The sequence below is a fragment of the Pogoniulus pusillus genome, chromosome 1 (assembly GCF_015220805.1).
Source record: "Pogoniulus pusillus isolate bPogPus1 chromosome 1, bPogPus1.pri, whole genome shotgun sequence".
In the NCBI taxonomy this organism is placed as follows: Eukaryota; Metazoa; Chordata; class Aves; order Piciformes; family Lybiidae; genus Pogoniulus; species Pogoniulus pusillus.
Genome location: NC_087264.1, coordinates 47240937 through 47260656, shown reverse-complemented (window position 1 = coordinate 47260656; position 19720 = coordinate 47240937). Strand labels below are relative to the sequence as shown.

The 19720-nt window shown below is 38.7% G+C and overlaps 1 protein-coding gene across 7 annotated transcripts in view; it reads left to right on the top strand.

Moving 5' to 3' along the window:
- The window catches only part of EML5 (EMAP like 5), a 107440-nt gene that overhangs the window by 79037 nt on the left and 8683 nt on the right, over positions 1 to 19720 (top strand). For 3 of the 7 annotated variants that reach the window (XM_064151335.1, XM_064151393.1, XM_064151350.1), the window contains 8 exons: positions 6041 to 6119; positions 6994 to 7123; positions 7747 to 7845; positions 9896 to 9916; positions 12627 to 12800; positions 14224 to 14432; positions 17015 to 17172; positions 19581 to 19695. In XM_064151335.1, the coding sequence (XP_064007405.1) occupies positions 6041 to 6119; positions 6994 to 7123; positions 7747 to 7845; positions 9896 to 9916; positions 12627 to 12800; positions 14224 to 14432; positions 17015 to 17172; positions 19581 to 19695 (985 nt within the window). Of the gene's footprint in view, positions 1 to 6040; positions 6120 to 6993; positions 7124 to 7746; positions 7846 to 9895; positions 9917 to 12626; positions 12801 to 14223; positions 14433 to 17014; positions 17173 to 19580; positions 19696 to 19720 lie in introns of those variants that run through there. The other 4 variants (XM_064151340.1, XM_064151357.1, XM_064151366.1 and 1 more) reach the window with 4 other exon arrangements.

Genomic DNA, 19720 nt, shown 5'->3' with positions numbered 1-19720 from the left:
GCCTGGAGGTGTTCAAGAAAAGACTGGATGAGGCATTTAGTGCCATGGTCTATTTGCTGGGACAGGGCTGGGTGCTAGGTTGGACTGGATGATCATGGAAGTTTCTTCCAACCTGGTTGATTCTATGATTTATGCTGTATTTTATCAGTTTCTAGAGGAACAGTAATAATGCTGATACTGCTGGATTGTCCATGATAAATCAGAAATTAAAAGTATAAAGTATTTGGAAGTGAGCAAGAGGTAAGATTGGTCAGTTTTGTTCAGTCTTCTCCTATGCTCGTATGTAAAGCAGGAGAGACCTCCAGTGATAGAACCTACACTTCACGTACTGCCTGCCTGCTCATCAGCAATATTGCCTGTTACTTCTACTCCAGAGTTGTCTGTATAACCTATGGTCTTTAAATTTCATGCTGGGTTTGAGTTTGGTGGTTTGGGTTTGGCTGAGTTGTTTTGTTTTGGTTTTTGGGGTGATTTGTTTTGTTGGTTTGCTTGTATTTGTATTTTTGGTTGATTGCTTTTTGTTTTGGGAGTTTTTGTGGTGGGGATTTTTTGGGGGTGGGAGAGGTTTGTTTGTTTTCTTTTCCAAGTGAAAACTTGTTGAAGCTGCTTTTCATTTCTTTACTTCTAACACATAATTACAGGGATTTTGTCTGCTATTTTAGATGTATCTTTTTTATTTTCTTAATCTCCCCTGACTTATGCAATCATCCTTTGGTCTCTTATTTTTATGTGTCTTTGCAACAGCAGTCAAACAGGTCTAGCCTCTGGCAAGTGAAAAATGTACACTATTCCTCCTAAATTATAGCATTTCTGAAAAAGCCTTCTTTCTTCTTAGAAGCTGTAAATCAAGATGGCCATAAAATGTTTTTTATGATTCAGTTATTAGGGATTATTCTAACAGAACTGGACTCAGATCTCTACAGTTTAGACTTCTTGCTTTAGGTCAGCTGGGGCTTTTGGTGGTAATGAATTGTCGTCTCCTGTCTTTGATCCAAAGTTTTCATTTACTCTCTTGCTACTTTTTATGGATTATTTTTTAAGAGCACCATTAGTCTGCTGTTCAAAATAACAGAGACTTTGTGCAAGATTACTAGATCTAGAATCTGACACTTGTGTTCCACGTGCTGTCGTTTTCTGGTAGTCTTATCTAAAGGAGGCTACTTTTCAAGATTTCCTTGCTATCTGAAAAGCATCATCTGGATGCCTTTATCTCACCTGGAAAGGCTATCTGGGAGCATATTGTTATAAATATATAAATTTAATATGGGGAAATAGGAAAATATCCAACTTTATTAACACAAATGTCTGCACAATATGAATAAACAAACAGAATAAACTATTTACAGCTTATTAAAGTTTTGAATACCTAGTTGGGAATCTATTTATGCAAAATGTACAACAGGGATTTTTCAAAAGCAATTTAGGTACGGAAGAGAGAAATGTAAATATTGATATCCTGCACACAATTCAGATTGGAGGGTCAGGAGCTGCAATTGCCGCTGCCAGCCACAAGGTAGATTCCCTTTGCCCTCAAGCAGGGCTATTAGTGGGAAAACCAGAGACCCCAATAAACTAATAGCCAAATTTAGAATCATAGAATCAACCAGGTTGGAAGCGACCTCCAAGATCATCCAGTCCAACTTATCACCCTGCCCTATCCAGTCAACTAGACCATGGCACTAAGTGCCTCATCCAGTCCTTTCTTGAGCACCTCCAGGGACAGTGCCTCCACTACCTCCCTGGGAAACCCATTCCCATGCCAATCACACTCTCTGAAGAAATTCCTCCTGACATCCAGTCTATACTTTCCCCGGCACATCTTGAGACTGTGTCCTCTTGTTCTGTTGCTGGTTGCCTGGGAGAAGATGCCACCCCCCACCTGGCTACAATGTCCCTTCAGGTAGTTGTAGACAGCAATGAGGTCACTCCTGAGCCTCCTCTTCTCCAGGCTGCACACCCCCAGCTCCCTCAGCCTCTCCTCATAGGATTTGTGTTGCAGGCCTTTCACCAGCTTTGTCGCCTTTCTCTGGACACATTCCAGCACCTCAACATCTCTCTTGAATTGAGGGGCCCAGAACTGGGCACAGTACTTGAGGTGTGGCCTGACTAGTGCTGAGTACAGGGGCAGAATAACCTCCCTTGTCCTACTTTACTCATAAAGTAATATCTGATCAATCCTAGACTCTGCGTTGAGGTAATAATCTAAGAAATTATAATCCCAGATTGTGTTCTCAGTGCAACCACAATGCAAAGAGAGTAGTGAGAGCCAAGTGTGCTGCCAAAAGTAAATGATGGGAGCCACGTGTCCTTGGCTAGCTAGATGGCAATGCAGAACCAGCAGCAGGCGAAGAAGCAGAGCCCGATGGCAAGTGAAGTCCAGCCCTCCCAGAGCAGACCCCTTCAGTCACCCCTCGAGACAAAACAGACCACTGGCAGGAGAGGAATTTGAAACCTAACCAATCAACCAGGGTACTAGCATTGCAATGAACTCAGGGTCGGTTTTGCCAGAGCAGGACACAGCCTTTTCTCCTTCGAGAAAGTTTGGAGGCTTTTTTTCTGCTGGCAAGCATATGTGGGCTGTTGTTGCTTCACAGCTCAGTAAGGTGGCTTTGCGATTTTCTGTGTAGTCTTTAATATGCCATTGACAGTTGCCAGAAGCCTTTCTGAGTTCTACAACAAGCCAGTAGAATTGTAGAATCATAGAATCAACCAGGTTGGAAGAGACCTCCAAGATCATCCAGTCTAACCTATCCCCCAGCCCTAGCCAGTCATCTAGACCATGGCACTAAGTGTCTCAGCCAGTCTTCTCTTGAAGACCTCAAGGGACAGTGCCTCCACCACCTCCCTGGGCAGCCCATTCCACTGGCAAATCACTCTCTCTGGGAAGAACTTCCTCCTAACATCCAGCCTACAGATTGCCAGTCTTAACTTTTCTATAGTACCCCCTACTCTACTTGCTTGGTTTTATAACTTTTATATGGGATGAGAGAATAAGTAACATGGCGGTGAAAAATTAGTGACCATTGATACTACTTATTATAAGGTCTTCTTTTTTTTTCCACCACTCTCTTAGGGAAAACAATGAGTAGGACCAACAGACTCACTGGTATACACTCTTGCAGTTTTCATCATTGTGCCAGATTTCCATGTTTTAGAAGAGAAAGGTACATGTTGTGGTTGCTTAATTAAAAAAAGAAAAAGATGGGAAGTCAACATTATGTAGGTGTTTTTTTTTTAGTAACCACTTTTGTGTAAACTTGTTGGGTTTTTTTGATGCATTTATACGTGCTCCCAGTTACTTAATGAATGAGTGGCAATCATGGAAGTATCAAAACAATTAAGGAATTTTAATTATAGTTTGAAGTAATGAACCGTAGGCAGGAAAAAAAAATGCATAGCAGCTCTTTATCTCATTAACCTGTTTACAGGTATTAGATATATTTTAATAACCATAATTCTTAGCTATAAGATAACAGGATATGCATAGTTGTGGGTGTGTGCAATTCATTTAGCTTGTTAACTTTGTTCATTCATCAATAGCAGCCAGACAGAGAGGGATCTGGGGGTACTGATTGATACCCGCCTGAACATGAGCCAGCAGTGTGCCCAGGTGGCCAAGAGAGCCAGTGGCATCCTGGCCTGCATCAGGAATGGTGTGGCCAGCAGGAGCAGGGAGGTCATTCTGCCCCTGTACTCTGCACTGGTTAGACCACACCTTGAGTACTGTGTTCAGTTCTGGGCCCCCCAGTTTAGAAGGGACGTTGAGATGCTTGAGCGTGTCCAGAGAAGGGTGATGAGGCTGGTGAGAGGCCTTGAGCACAGCCCTATGAGGAGAGGCTGAGGGAGCTGGGATTGGTTAGCCTGGAGAAGAGGAGGCTCAGGGGAGACCTTATTGCTGTCTATAACTACCTGAGGGGTGGTTGTGGCCAGGAGGAGGTTGCTCTCTTCTCTCAGGTGGCCAGCGCCAGAACAAGAGGACACAGCCTCAGGCTGCACCAGGGGAAATTTAGGCTGGAGGTGAGGAGAAAGTTCTTCACTGAGAGAGTCATTGGACACTGGAATGGGCTGCCCGGGGAGGTGGTGGAGTCGCCGTCCCTGGGGCACTTCAAGGCAAGGTTGGACGTGGCACTTGGTGCCATGGTCTGGCCTTGAGCTCTGTGGAAAAGGGTTGGACTTGATGATCTGTGAGGTCTCTTCCAACCCTGATGATACTGTAACTTGTGATTTAGCAGAGAACTAGTTCCAATTTTGCCATTGAACTTCAGATATTGTCAGACCTAGTGTTTGTTCTGTTTCAAGCAATACTTGTTTTGAAAAATAGACTCCAGAGTCTGAAACCCAAACAAAGCTTTATTTATTAATATTTTGGGAGGTCAGCGTGACCATTTCAAGAAATTTGTTGGGTTTGAGTGGATTCCTTCTAATGGGAGACCTCAGACAGGAGAAAAAAAAGGTCTGTAGCTGAAGACCTTTCAGAATGAAGTCTGAGGTTACATTCACACCTGATATTTTTCAAGGAGGACTGAAAGAATGCATTTAAATACTGCTGTCTTTTAATATTTGTGTATGAGCAAGGAGACCTCTTGCCCATGTCCACATTGGACTCCTTTCCTGACCTGCACTGCTGTATCTGAGAGATGTCCCCAGATTTTGCCTTTGCTGACAAACCTCCTCCCTCTGGCCCTAAGACAACAGTGAGATTTCATAAACTTGGTCATGTTTATGTGATCCAGACATCTGACAGACTTCTTTACCAGAATTTTTTCATCATCAGTTTTACTTCTGAAATTCATTTTTGCTCCTTAGATAATTGTACAGGCTTCTAAGCATAGAGGAAGTAACTGAAGTACCTTGGAACACAGTTTATACTTGCTGTGCTATTTTGCAGTGTAATCAGTACAGATCTTTTGATTGGTACTATGGCATCAATTTATGGAAATATTAGGCAGGAAAAATGCTCAGAAAAAATGTATTATTTAAATAACTGAAAAGATACTAGCTGAATGTAGTTGATTGAATGTAGTTGAAAATATACAGTGTACAAAGAAATTGTAGTCTGTTCTTAGAAAAGCCACAATGATTATTTTGCATCAAAGTTGTTGTTTAAGAGCAGATATGGAATTAGAAGTACTTCATACTGAAAAAAGCATATCAGAGAGAGCTGACTCTGTTACTTTACGTGTAATATTAGTTTGTGATACTGCCTACTGGATTTTTTTACTGGATTTTTTACTGGATTTTATTTTATCTGGGTTTTATGGAATCTATATGTTGTTTTTTGTAATGACTTGTTCCTCTAGGATCTGATTTGTGGGTTTGTTTTCATGGCCACATACAGTGTATAAATAGAATCAATAATTGTAAATCATTATAAGAACTGCATCATTTTGATAAAACTTAGATGTGTGTTTCTTTGTACATGCACTGTTTAACTATCTGGAAAATACATTACAGATACTTATCAAACATACCTATTTACATTTCTTTATCAAGTCTGGGGCATTCAGGACAGTGGAACATAAGTTATGTCTGCTATGGTGATAGTTTACTTCAAACTAGATGTTGTTGATCAGGAACTTGTTTCTGTTGATATGAGTAAATGAGCAGGTATACCTGGAGTTCCTGATGAACTACTAAAACCAGGAAAAGTTAGGGCATGTGGGTACAGAAATGGCTACCTCAGGTAGTTAGATTAGTTAGGTAGGCCCTTAAAGTTCAGCCAATATAAGTTGCTATAGCGAATATGGGGGTACCTTAATAGTGTAACATAAAAAAGCTGAGTATTGCATTAGTGGTCCAAACTCTTATGTTAACCTCATGAGTCGTTGAAGACTCATCAGGAAACCTAGCATGTTAAACAAAGGTGTTGCTTTATTTTCCTTTGACAGAGTGTTTTGGGTTTTTTTTCTCAAGTTGAGTACAAGTATCAGGCAAAAATAGGGCTGTAAGTTTTCCATATGGAGTAGCAGTTTGGAAGTTACTGTGTTAGTATGGAATGGGTGACGGACAGCCTTCTCTTATTCGCAGTTCTTTGTTTCAGACCACCAGTTAGTAGGGCACTGCCACAGCCGGAGAAACTGCAGACAAATAATGTTGGGAAAAAAAAGAGACCCATAGAGGTAAGGAAAACATTGATCTGCTCTTCCTTTCTTGGGCTTTTTTTTTTTCTGGTTTGGGTTTTGGCCAGAAATTGACACATTGATGGACGCACTAAATAATCACGTATTTTAAAATGTACTAAAGGTGGAAATTAGTTGTAAGTAGCAAAAAAAGTGCAACTTGTACTGCCAAGTTTTTTAACATTTATTTTAAAAGTGTTTTTAAATTCATCATTGTTAACAGTTTGAAAATAAAAGATTTTCTAAAAATCTGTTAATGATGCCTTTAGCTCAGGCACTGAGTTTTTGGTTGCTGTTGTTTCTTGGTTTCTTTTTTCTTTGTTACGTAGCCAGTGCAAATAAATATACTTGCTTTTGGTTAATCTAACGTAGAAATGTCATCTAACTTTGAAAAATGCAGTTCTTCATATCAGCTGGAATGTTTTCAATGATACAAAGCAAAATGTTTTGTGAGGCATAATCAATGGCTTTTTGGCATCGGTGCTCTAGAAGTTTTAGGCTGTAATTCAGCTTAATTGCCAACCAGTGTTTGTCATTGTTTCTCAGTGTATTCTGCATCAAAAGAGCTGTGCTCTGCTTGGCTCACTATAATTTATTTAGGTACCTCTTTCTGTACTTGTACATGTCTGTATTCTAAATTGCACATATCGTACAGTATCCACCAAACTGATGTGACTGTGTATGAACAACCAGCACAGTAACCTAACAGAGGAGGGAAGGATCTCAGTTTCTGTTGGTTTGGAACATTGTTAAACTGTTTTTGCATTACTGCATAAGAATGTACTTGAGAAATAAAATAATGGAAAAATATGGTAGATTTCATAATTGCTTTAAGGTTTTGAATATCTAATATAAGTTAATACCTATTTTTTAGGACCTCATTTTGGAGCTGGTATTTGGGTACCGAGGCAAGGACTGCAGAAATAATGTGCACTATTTGAATGATGGTGCTGATGTAATATATCACACTGCATCTGTTGGGATCTTGTATAATGTGGCAACAGGTAGGAGGGAAAATGTTTCTTCACACATGGAGTTGCAGTTCATTAACTAATGTATGGTTTATGGGAAAATTATTATTTATTCCTCAAAATTCACTCTGTAGAGATGATTCATAATAGCTTCATAAGCAAACTAAATGTAAATGTTTCTGGTGACTGAATTTTGGAAGGAAGTAGATTTGATTATTTTGATATTAGCTTTCTGAAAATTGCTTGGTGATTTGATCATAGAAATTAAAACAGCTGATAAGTGGGATTATGGGAGTTGTTTAATTTTTTTTTTCCTAAGACTAACTATTTTTTATTTAATTTACTTTTCAGTCCTCTGTGTCACATAGCTTTCTTGTCAACAGCAAATTTAGTTTAAATAACCTAGACCTTTAAAAGAGTAACACAGTGTAGTGTTTGTTTTCCCTCCGTGATAACTTGGGCACCTTGATGTAGAAAACTTGAGGGAATGAAGTTATTGAGTGCTGTATGTTAAAATTGAGAAGTTTTTATTTCCTGGTTTTAAGTTCAAACATCATCATAGTGCTTTGTTCAAACAAATACTATACAGTTTTCAAACATTAGCCATGTCTATGTTTGTGCAAATTAAACTTGGACTCTTTTTTTTTTTTGTTTAGGCTCTCAGTCTTTTTACCAGGAACACAATGATGATATTTTGTGCCTCACTGTAAATCAGCACCCCAAGTTTACCAACATAGTGGCAACTGGCCAAGTAGGTATGTTTGTATATTTGTGAAAAGAAATTAACATAAGAGCATACATTTAGGGTCTTGTGAGTTCACAACAAATCACAAAAGAGTTGATTACGCTATCTCTGTTTGTATGAGTGTTACTCAGTTACCTGTCCTCTATATATGTTTCTTTGAGTGTAATTTAATAACACTGAACAAAAAGCATTGAGGCATGAAAGATGAAACTTATCTTTTGTTTTGAGCATTAACAAAGAAATCTTAAGCCCCATGAAATTAATCCAATTTTATTTAACTATCTGCTTGTCTTAGGCCTTCCACGGAGTCATAGCCCTTTCAGAGAAGCTTAACTGAGCTAGCCTTCATTTATGTATGGACTGAACCCAGAATTCTTAAAATAGGTGTTGGCTTGATGTAGATTTTTATCTCATCAAGCAGATTTGTAATGCCTACTTGGTGTTTTGACAATACATAGTAATATTCTAAGCAGAACCAAACCCATAGTTGCATTGCTGTTTTAGATTCAGAAGGGAAATACGTGTTTCGTAGTAACATTAAAATTGCTCTATGGATTAACCAGCTTAAAAAAGCCTGACCAACCAAACATAACAAAATCCCCCTGTGCATCTCCATAGCTGAACTAATACTGCTCTTCCTAAGTTCTGTTAGTGTAATTTTTGCAGTCCTATAATCCACTTGCAGCTTTCATACCTTCTAAGATCTCTTAGCGGATTCAAAACCACATTGTTTTCCTTAGTGCATAGAACAAAAAACCCAACAACCCAACCCTTAGTTTATTTTAGCCAGAATAGTTATTTTGGTTTTTTAACCTGTAGGTTTGTTTTGTTTTTCATCTAATTATGTTCAGTTTGTCAGAGTATTAGCTGCCTCCCTCTGTTTTTTGTATTCTTAGGTGCATGTCTCGTTAGAATTGACTCACTGATAGTAGTAACTGCTTAGGTAAAATTGCTTCATTTATTTTTGAGTTTGCCTTATGTCAATTTAAAGGAATCACTAATGTAAATTATTTGGATGGAAAAAATAATCAACAGCTTTTTCTTTGTAATCTGATTTCAAAGAAAACTTACAGGAATTACAGACCTTTTCTCAGTGTATTTCTTAACCTGGCCCTATTTACCTTTCTATCTGATAGAACCCTGGAAAGAATGTAGACATAACATGAAAATCTGTTCTTTGTGTGGATTTTCCTCAGTGTTATTCTTAGCCCAAGAAGACACACAGGACCCTTAATGTTTTTTTTTATTTTGTAATCATTTCTGCAGCAACTAGCAGCAGAATGATTTTAACTGTTTGGTAATGTGAAATAAGGCATACAAATCAGGAGAAGGTGACACTTAAGGATTAAACAACAAAACGTGTTTGAGGAGAGAGTTAAAGCTGAAAAATGAACTGGCAAGAAAATACCTCCAAACAACAGTTATTTTTAGATTCTGAACAGATGTTAAGGAGTACATACTCCATAAAGGCCATACTTAACTGCTGCTACTTATTCTGCTGATATGAGTAACACAAACATAGCTTCATCATGATGATTTCAATCTTCAAATGTTTATAGAAATACCATTGCAAGTATTTTTAAACTGTAATGCTGATCTGCAGAGTCTCACTAATACTTCCCAGTAGCTGAACCTTCATAATCCTGATTTCTTAATGCTCCTATAGAACATAGTCAAGATCAGACTCAAACATTACTTAGCAGAATAGCAATCATAAATTTCTAAGCTCAATCCCTATAGTAACAAAACCATGTAAGATATGGATTTTTTTCAATGTAATTTGGCAGAGAGAGACACAACACATACCAAAACTATTTTTTGTGTTGTAACTCAAAATGGAAATTTAAATGTGCTTATTCTGTGAATTTTTATTTCTGATGTGACTGCCTTTTATCAGCAATTGCTCATCCTTAACACTAAAAGCAGTATTGGTGCTGCTGCAATGCAAAGACATGACATCAGATTGTGTGTTAAGAAATTACACTAAATGAGGCATATATTTTCTTTAGCAGTTATCTTATTTCTGATCTAATTATTTTTCTGCTGCTTTTCCATTACAGGAGACTCAGCAGATATGTCAGGTAAGGGAAATAAAATTTTAACATCTTCAGGTGTAGTTAGTGTTTCAGTAGCTGTGTACAGCTTTATAGAACAATAAGTGATGTGAATCCATTTTTAGTTTATTAAAACCCTGTATCAGTCTTTATTGCTGTCAGCAGTGAATAGAAACCAAAACAGCTCAGCAGACCATAAGAACAGAAACAATTAAAATGTTAGAACATACTTAAAACCAGCTTTTGTTCCCTTCTTGCTGCCCAGTGAGTTTTAGTGCTACAATAGTGTTTATGGACATGTTGGGGCTGACAATTAACATTTGGCTTAGACACTCAATTGAGTGTAGTTTAAATAATGCATTTCTAAAGTATAATTTCATTGAGGAGGCCTAGGTGACTGAGTGAAAAAAAATTATCACCTTTCACATTTATTTGTGGTTGTCATGCAATTATTTCCACTGAACCAAAATGCTTGTTATGATGTCATTTTAATTATTTTTTCTGTATCATTTTGGGTCTTTGACAGTTTGACAGTCTTGACAGAATTATTTTTTATTAATATGTTGTTTTTTTCAACTGTAATCTTAAAAATTTGTCACCATCATGTGTGAGTGAGTTCATTGCTGAGAAGCCATAATTATCTTGTGACACATCTTTAGAGATGCATAAATGTGTGTTCGTGTGTACCTAGAATGTATAATGATCTTCACGTGGATCTAAAGCATGTTCTGTGAAGAACAAATGTACAATGGCATTTTTAATATGTGTTGACTTCTTTCATATATGCCAAATTGTGCTTGCTCTAAGGATGGGAGAAAGAATATAGATACCTTTTCCCACACTTCTTAACTGTGTAAAAGAAGCAGTGATGATATAGTTGTTTCATATGAGAGAACATCTCTATTCCTGCATATAATGCCTGGAGACCTTCTCTCTCTCACCTGCCTTCTTTCCACTACAGCTTTAGTTTGAGCTTATGTATATTAATAAATCCTGTTTTCAGGACCCTTCTGTATGGAAATGTTAGTCTGGAATCCAAGCTGCTGCCTACTTTCCTTTAGAAAGTTGCATGGTTTCACTTAAAATTTATTGATGGTTATTTGGCATCTTTCTTACTGACAGCTTTTACTTTTCTAGTTTTGATTTTCTGTTGTCTGCAATGATGCAGGGGTTCTTGGAACAGTAACATTTGTAATAGACTGGAATGGCAAATTAAGTGTCATAATGACTCAGTACAGATCTGTTTCATCTTACTGAAGGTATTTTTCATCCTACCAGCCCATGGTAGCTTTATCTAACTTCTCCCAGAAGAAGATGACACCTTAGAAAATCTCTTTTCTAAAAGCAGATGTTAAGCAGCTGGAGTACTCCACAAGCAGGGCACTGTGTCTGGACAGACTTTGAGAAGAACACTGTCAAGCAGAAGGACTCAAGAGTCCATGTTCTCTGCCCTGAAAATCTTACTCTGAAGAATTTTGTCAATTGTTATTCATGAAGTCTATATGAAAAATTCTACCTGCCACCCAAAAGGAAAATTCCAGAGAATGTTGTACGGGAAGTACACAGGTCAAGGGCAGTACAGAGTTTTAGCAATGGGAATGCTGAAGAGGAAAATAAAATTCAGAGCCATAATAAAGCTTTCCCCTTCCCTCAGCTGTCCATAAAAATGGCAGTTGTTGCCACCCCTGCCTTTTCAGTTTGATGGCATGTCTATGGCTGCTGCCATGAGAGGAAATTTCAGTGAGGAAGAATTATCTTCCTGATTACTTTTCTGAAGGTTGTTTTGGAGCAGCTGTGGAATTGTGCTCAAAAACTTAGTTTCAAGTGTCTAAAATTTTACCTGTGTCCCTGTGCCTATGGTTTCACATTATTTATGTGCTTCTGAGGGATTAAACTATTTAGAAATATAAGGCATGGAGCTGAAATAATGTAGTGTATATGAATCTGAGTCTACAACAATAACCAGTAACTTCCAATTTCTGCCATCAGATTTACTAGAGATTAGAGGCATAGATGTTGGAGAGAGAAGCTTACTGTCCTCCTGGAAGTGTCCTAGATGCTATTCAGGGACTGCAAAGTATACATGGCTTGCAAGACCTTTGGAGAAGGCATTGGCATTTGGAAAAAACTCTAGCTGTCATCGCAATAGGAGCAGAAAGACACTTAGTACTGCAAAGAGCTTGCAGTCTAGGCAATGCAGACTACATTAAATACCCTAGTTCTTCTACATCAGTAAGCAAGCTGATTATTCAGCAGTCATTCTCCCAAGAGAGCATGCATTTCAGACAGATGGCCATTTTGTAGAAAAGGAGATTTTGGCCTTGCACTGTAAACTAAGTTCTCTGCAGCTATCAGTTGTCTGAAAGGTACATGCAGAAATTACATTCTTGGTGTTGTATTTAGCATTTATGAAGGGTTTTGAGTTAGCTTGCTTAGTTTTAGTTAGGAGGAAAACAGAAGACAGCTTGCTTTCAGAGCTCCTCCTGTGCTCCAGAAGTCTAGGAACAGGTTAAGGCAAGTTTACATCCCCAGCAGTGTAGTGAGGCAACCTTCTTAGCTCTTCTTGATCTTCTTTGCTATAAATTGGTTTCCAAAGGGAGGCTAAAACCTCCTTTATTTTTTTCTTTCTGACCAGAACAATCTTCTTTGTCTTATTAAAAATAGTAACTGCTTCAATAAGCAAATCCTTAGACATTTTCACAACATATGCTAATTGCATGTTTTTATATTTGTGTAGCTACAGCTCCTTCTATTCATGTGTGGGATGCAATGAATAAGCAGACACTGTCAGTACTGAGGTGCTACCACTCAAAGGGCGTTTGCTCAGTCAGTTTCAGTGCCACTGGTAAACTGCTGCTGTCTATAGGGCTGGATCCTGAACACACCATTACCATTTGGAAGTGGCAAGAAGGTAGGAAAGTGATGGTTTTTGTAAAATATGTTTATGCTGTTAGAATTATGTTTTCTTGAGTCAAGAGCAATTGTAACATGAAAATGTCAGCACATTGAAAGTTACTACAAATAAATGCTGTACACTCTGCACTGTACGAGAAGAGGTAAAGTGAATGTACTTGCCCATTCTATTACCTGCTAAATATATCTCCTCTGCTATGTAAACATCAAGAGAGTTCATGGATTCGAGGTTAGAGTAATTAAAGAAAATTGTAGCCTTTGTTGCTTTGGTTTGGTTTGGTTGGTTGGTTGATTTCAACTCAGTCTTTTTTTTGCTGCTCAGTAGAAACTCTTTATTAAATCTTTTTTTGCTCCCAGAAGAAATGTTCCATTTTTCTCTTACTCTTCTCTGAAGTGTGATTATTGCCTAGGTTTTTGTACTCCTGAAGTTACCCTCCCAAAATGACAAACTGGAAATGTGAAGCTACAGTTCCTATGTGCAGCTGTGTAACTGATGTCTTAAGCTATACTGCGTGTTTTCAGGTTGCCTTTGATATGAGCTTAGGCTTCAGACTAAAGTGATTTGGTTCACTCCTGTCTTCAGCTCCTTTCTGTCTGTCAAAGCCATGCCCAGATTATGAAACATATTCTAGTCTTAAGAATTTATTTCCTCTCTCTTTGGAGATTTCTGTTGATCAACTAGTACCTCTCAGAAGTGTAAAGATCAGCTATAAAGTTAATAAAAAGTGAGCCTTCACAGCTTGTCTACTACCTCCTGTGTCAAATGTGTATGTATACAGTCTCAGGCAGTGTGAAGGATGTGTTGTAGAAGTCCACTGCTGTTTCACTCAGAATGTGCCTATGCTCATTCTTATGAGATGATACAGCTAAACAGCTAAACATGGCAGCTAAGGATTTAGATCAAGGAATCTTCATATGGGTCAAAATGTCTGGTCTTAACACATCCAAAGAGACTGGAAAAGCATTGCCTTTCAACCTAAGACTGTATAGTGAAGTTAGTTTCTGCATTTTCTGCAGAAAGAAGAAAGTTTTATTACTCTAGACAAAATTTGCAGAGAAGTCATTCATTAGCCTCTTGTAATTGGATTTCCAAAGCTTGGGATTTTCAGAGGACTTGTAGGAATTTCAGAGGAGATGGAAATGAAATTAGAGCTGCTAACTCTTTTATACTCCTGAGGAAATTGAAAATTATAAGTAGATGGCACCTTTAATAGATACTACACTTTGCTACTGGGTCATATGAAAAGGTTTTTTCAATCTACGCGTTAATTTAGTTTTGTCTTAAGGGCAGTTTGTGCTTTTCTTCCTAACCTTTGTGGTCTTGAATGACTCCTCACTCTCCATAATTTTTTATACTTTTTTAAAAGCATAAATACCTATTTTTCTCAATGAATTTGAAATGTCCTTTTTCATTCTGCCAGGTGCCAAAATTGCCAGCCGAGCTGGTCATAACCAGCGTATATTTGTAGCAGAATTCAGACCGGATTCAGATACTCAGTTTGTTTCTGTGGGAGTAAAACACGTGAGGTTCTGGACACTGGCAGGGAGAGCTCTTCTGAGTAAGAAAGGACTGCTGAGCTCCATAGAAGATGCCAGAATGCAGACGATGCTATCTGTAGCTTTTGGAGCGGTACGTACCTTAACAAACTGTTTTAAAACGCATGCAATCAAGAATATCTCACCTTTTCTGCCCATATTCAGTCAAACGAGACTTTTCTAACCTGCTAATGAATGGGTCAGCTGTTTCATTAAACTTGGTTAAGTGTTTCTAATACCTACCTGCTAGTTAGAAGTAAGACCAGCTTTCCTTGGAAAAGAAAGGTGGTATGTTTTCAAAAGAGGCAAACATAGGTGCTTTGGATGCTGCTTGGTATCTAAGCCAGGTAGAACAGAGCTGACTCCTAGACTGCAGGAACCATTCAGTAGAAAGAAGGCTAACTTTATGCCTACCTGGGAAGGAATGTGTTATGATCCATATGCATTACTTCACATGGGTGATCTGAGAGCACCATTGTGCTGGAGCATTCATTAACATCTATGACAGTACTGCAGTAAAGTTTTGTTTCACTGTGGAGGGTTTTTTTTTGACAGGTGCAGGCATTGTAGCTCTGTTCCATGGCTTTGCCATTTCAGGAGTTGCTCAGCACTCATCTCTTCAGCTGGGCAGATAGCCATAAATTTCCTTTGTGGAGTGGTGCTTCTCTTCTATTGTGTGCATTACTGTCCTGCTTGCTGATCTGCCTGTTGGGTTCTGGCTGAATTTATGCTACTGATTTTGTTTTTTGAAGCTGAAACTGGCCTGTGGTTTCATTTTGTGTGAGACTGTCACTTTTCCAGAGTGGTGTCTTTCTCAGATACCTCTGATTTAAAAGAGTCCTACAGAGCAGCAAGATACCTTCCACATGATAACTGTTAGAGAAATCTCTGTGAACTTTCTTATGGGATACTTAGATACTTAGCATAATAAATCAGTCTATATGCTTAATGTCCTGGACTATGGTATAAGGTTCTTGAGGATGCAGAGCTTGCAAGGGTTTTGCAAATAGATGTGCAAATTGAATCAAGCCAAAGAAGGTGTGATTTCCTGTAGGAAGCAGTTCTGGGAATGCATTTCTTCTGTGATTCTGTCTCAGAAGGAGCTAGTTCAGGTGCTCCTCAATAGGAGATAGAAACAGCCCAACAGTTATTCCACATTAATTTCCAGTTCTCTTTTATTTTGTCATTTATTAGGCCATCTGCACACACAACCCTTAAAATAGGAGTGTAGAACATCAGCTGAGAGCACCTCAAGTCAAGAAAATTTTTCCTGCCAAATCTATACATGCACACTGGTACTCTAAAATGCTACATATAATACTGAATTTGAACATTGCTCATGTAAGTGTCCAGTTCTGGGCCCCTCAATTCAAGAAGGATGTTGAGGTACTGGAACATGTCCAGAGAAGGGCAACGAAGCTGGTGAGGGGCCTGGAGCACAAATCCTATGAGGAGAGGCTGAGGGAGCTGGGCCTGTTTAGCCTGGAGAAGAGGAGGCTCAGGGGTGATCTTATTACTGTCTACAACTACCTGAAGGGGCATTGTAGCCAGGTGGGGGGTGGCCTCTTCTCCCAGGTAACCAGCAATAGAACAAGGGGACACAGTCTCAAGTTGTGCCAGAGTAGGTCTAGGCTGGATGTTAGGAAGAAGTTCTTCCCAGAGAGAGTGATTGGTATTGGAATGGGCTGCCCAGGGAGGTGGTGGAGGCACCGTCCCTGAAGGTCTTCAAGAAAAGCCTGGATGAGGCACTTATTGCCATGGTCTAGTTGATTGGATAGGGCAGGGTGATAGGTTGGACTGGATGATCTTGGAGGTCTCTTCCAACCTGGTTGATTCTGTGTAAATCTATGTAAAACGATTTTGCCCAGTAACCAGTTCCTGATGGTTTTCTTAGAATCACAGACTGTTAGGGGTTGGAAGGGACCTTGAAAGATCATCTAGCCCAACCCTTCTGCCAGAACAAGATCACCTAGAGTAGATCACACAGGAGCACACACAGGCACATTTTCAGTGACTTCAGAGAAGGCAACTCTACAGCCTCACTGGGCAGCCTGTTACAGTGCTCTATCAAAGTTTTTCCTTATGTTTACATGAAATCTCCTACACTCCAGTTTGCACCCATTGTCCCCTTTTTTAAGGGCAAGTGTTTCAAGTGCATGCTAATAAATTGCCCTTAGATTTGAAGGACAGTGACATTTGTTTGGTATTGCTTTTAAAAACCAGGAAGCAGACATAAAGAACAGGCATCTTTTAGTTCCGAGTTAAGTCACACTGCTTTCTCCATAAACTAGTGGTTACAGTAATCTAGTGAGTACCTTCACACCATGTGTGAGATGTCAAAACTATTTCTTGGGTTTATGCTTTTTTACCACATCTGGCACATCTGACAGGCTGGAAACAGATATCCCTATGGCTGAAGCTTGTCGTTGCATTTCTTCTTGCAGTGCAGAGCCTTTTAGCTACAAGAAAGCATTCTACATTTCAGACTTCAAGGAAAGAATATTGTAGCTCATTGTCTTGTTCCTGCAGGTGCTTATTACCCCTTTGACAGTTTGCTCTGCTACAGCAAATAAAAGCAATCTAGCCTAAATGCAAATGGTGATATCTTTGTTTCTGAATGTTTTTCTTCCTGCCCTGCTCAGAATCAGATGATGAGTACATTTTTCCCCTTTTCAGAATAACTTGACATTTACAGGTACTATCAGTGGAGATGTTTGTGTTTGGAAAGATCATGTGTTGATACGAATCGTGGCCAAGGCTCACAATGGACCTGTTTTCACAATGTATACCACATTAAGAGATGGTTTGATCGTTACAGGAGGCAAAGAAAGGCCGTGAGTCTTCTTTTTCCCTTGTTTTTCTGCATGCACATGTATTCTTTAAAAATGGTTTGGATTCATCCCACCTAACACTAGGCAGTTGAGACATCAATGCTAGAAGAGTACTCACTTTTGGATCCCTGAATAAGTGGTAGGAAAAAAAGTAGCCACCACCTCCAATATGCAGGTAAGCCTTCAAGTACCTGGTTTTCTTTCATCGATTATAAGAGGAAGCCTAGAGTTGCTGGGGTCCTCATCTGCTTGGTTCACTTAAGTACCTGAAGTCAAGGGTTATGAATCAGAATCTAAATGCTGTACAAGTAGTTCTTTGTAATTTTAGCTTCTAAATAACAGTAATCTTTTTAAAGCACATGTGCAAGCTTCTTGAGACATTTTATCATTACTTTACACTATTTTGGTTTAAAATAATAGGCAAGTGTAAAACAAATTATATTGCATTGTCAATTATACTACTTTATGTCAGCTAGGTAATGATCCTCTAGGTACAAATACACCATTACCAAAGAGATGAGATGCTTCTCCTTCCTTAAGCTGAAAATGCCTGAGCTATTATATCAAAAAAGCCTTGAAATCACTGTTTCATGTTACTAGATGGTTCAGTGATATTTATCACAACACTATTATTTTTGAGAGAAGGCAAAACCACTTAGTTTGAAATGTGGCTTTAAGCAATTAAAAATTACTGATTCCCTGATAGATCATTGCCTTTTCTGAAGCTCAGCTGAGGTTGTTAGCCTGGGTAATTTTCACAACTGTGATTAAGTGAATGAGAAACATCATAATGGCATAATGCAGAGCTTCTTTTGAAGGAAGGATCTGTTTAGTTCAGTGGCAGAGGCAAAATATCTTCTCTTAGATCTAAGATAGAGCAACATCCTTCGTTTGTGGGGTTGTAGGCAAAATATATCTTCAAGCATTTAATTTTTGTCTTCGTGCCTTGCTAATGATGAAGAATAAAAACTTCAGCTATAATTCAGGCTATCAGGTAGCAGTTTGCAGGGCACAGGCCATTTACTACTATTCCTCTAAACAGTACTTACTATTCCTCTAAACAGTACTTAGAGATCAATATTCACAGTATCACACAGTATCACCAAGGTTGGAAGAGACCTCATAGATCATCAAGTCCAACCCTTTACCACAGAGCACAAGGCTAGACCATGGCACCAAGTGCCACGTCCAGTCCTGCCTTGAGCAGCCCCAGGGACGGTGAAAATTTATCTATGTGTTTTTAAACTGTTTTTTTCTAGTATTTCTTAAACATCACCATGATTTTATTTGGAGAATGATCTCTCTATTACTTCACTTCAGAGCTTCTTAATAATTAGTATTTGACTTGAAGTACGTAGTAATGAATAGCAGTAAGAACCAATGATTCATCTGTGGGAAAATGGAATGCTGAGTGTATGCAAAGCAAAACCTACATTCAGGGAAAACCACATGTTTTCTTTGGCCTTGGCATTATTAATTGCAGTTCACCATCTTCTTTTGGTGAAATCTTTCTGCTGTGTGTGATGACCAGTCATAGGTCAAAGCAGTGCTATTGCAAAGCAAAGAATATAGCATTGCAAGGACTAGCAATTTGTAGTTCATTAAAGGTATTCTAGCAGCAGTAGTGCAAAAGCAGTAATTGTGATTAAACTTCTTGGAGTTCTTGTCGAAGTTGCAACACTGGCAGCTCAGTTTTGTGGAGCCTTTTTCATTCTTTGCTGTTGCTGGAGATTCTTTTCTTTGTGGAGACATGTCCAAGCTCAACTGAAAATGCCAGATTCCTAAGTGTTTCGTTAAACATTGTCTCCTTTTTACAAACTCTTTATTTGAATATGCTCTTTACTGAAATACCAGTTCTCTTGAAAATGGGTGGGAAATACTTAGTGCTTTCGTGATTAATGCCTATTGATTGGATTTCTTGTGCAATTAACGTGTGTGATTTTTCTCCTGTAACTGCCGTTTATTTCACAGCAGTGATAGTAGTGACATTTTCCAAACCAGTGAAAATCTTTTGTCACTTATTTCGTGTTTCTTGTTTCCCTTAAATATATTTTCATGATCTCAGCCTTTCTTAATAATAAGATAGAAGTTTGTTCGTACACCTACCTGTTCCTTTGACTAGACAAATTCCCTGTGAGCTACTAATTCAGACTAAGCTCAGCAGTGATCATCCTGTAGCTCATTCTGTGAAGAAGTACAAGGAGAACTTTTTGTCAGTATTTCTTATCTGGGAGGCTCAGCATGTTAACATCACCTGTTCAGTAAAAACAAATAGACTCTTTAATGACTTCAAACATACTGAAATGCCTCATTTGTAATGCATTGTGTTAAATAATAGAGTTCTTTCATACTTTAATTGCCTTTTTGTGCCTGACATTATACTCACGACTGTTCTTGATTTTTCTGTGTAGTTCCAAGGAAGGAGGAGCAGTTAAGCTGTGGGATCAAGAGCTGAAACGATGTCGTGCCTTCAGACTAGAGACAGGACAAATGACAGACTGCGTTCGTTCTGTTTGTAGAGGCAAGGTAGAGAGAGCATCATATCTTTAAA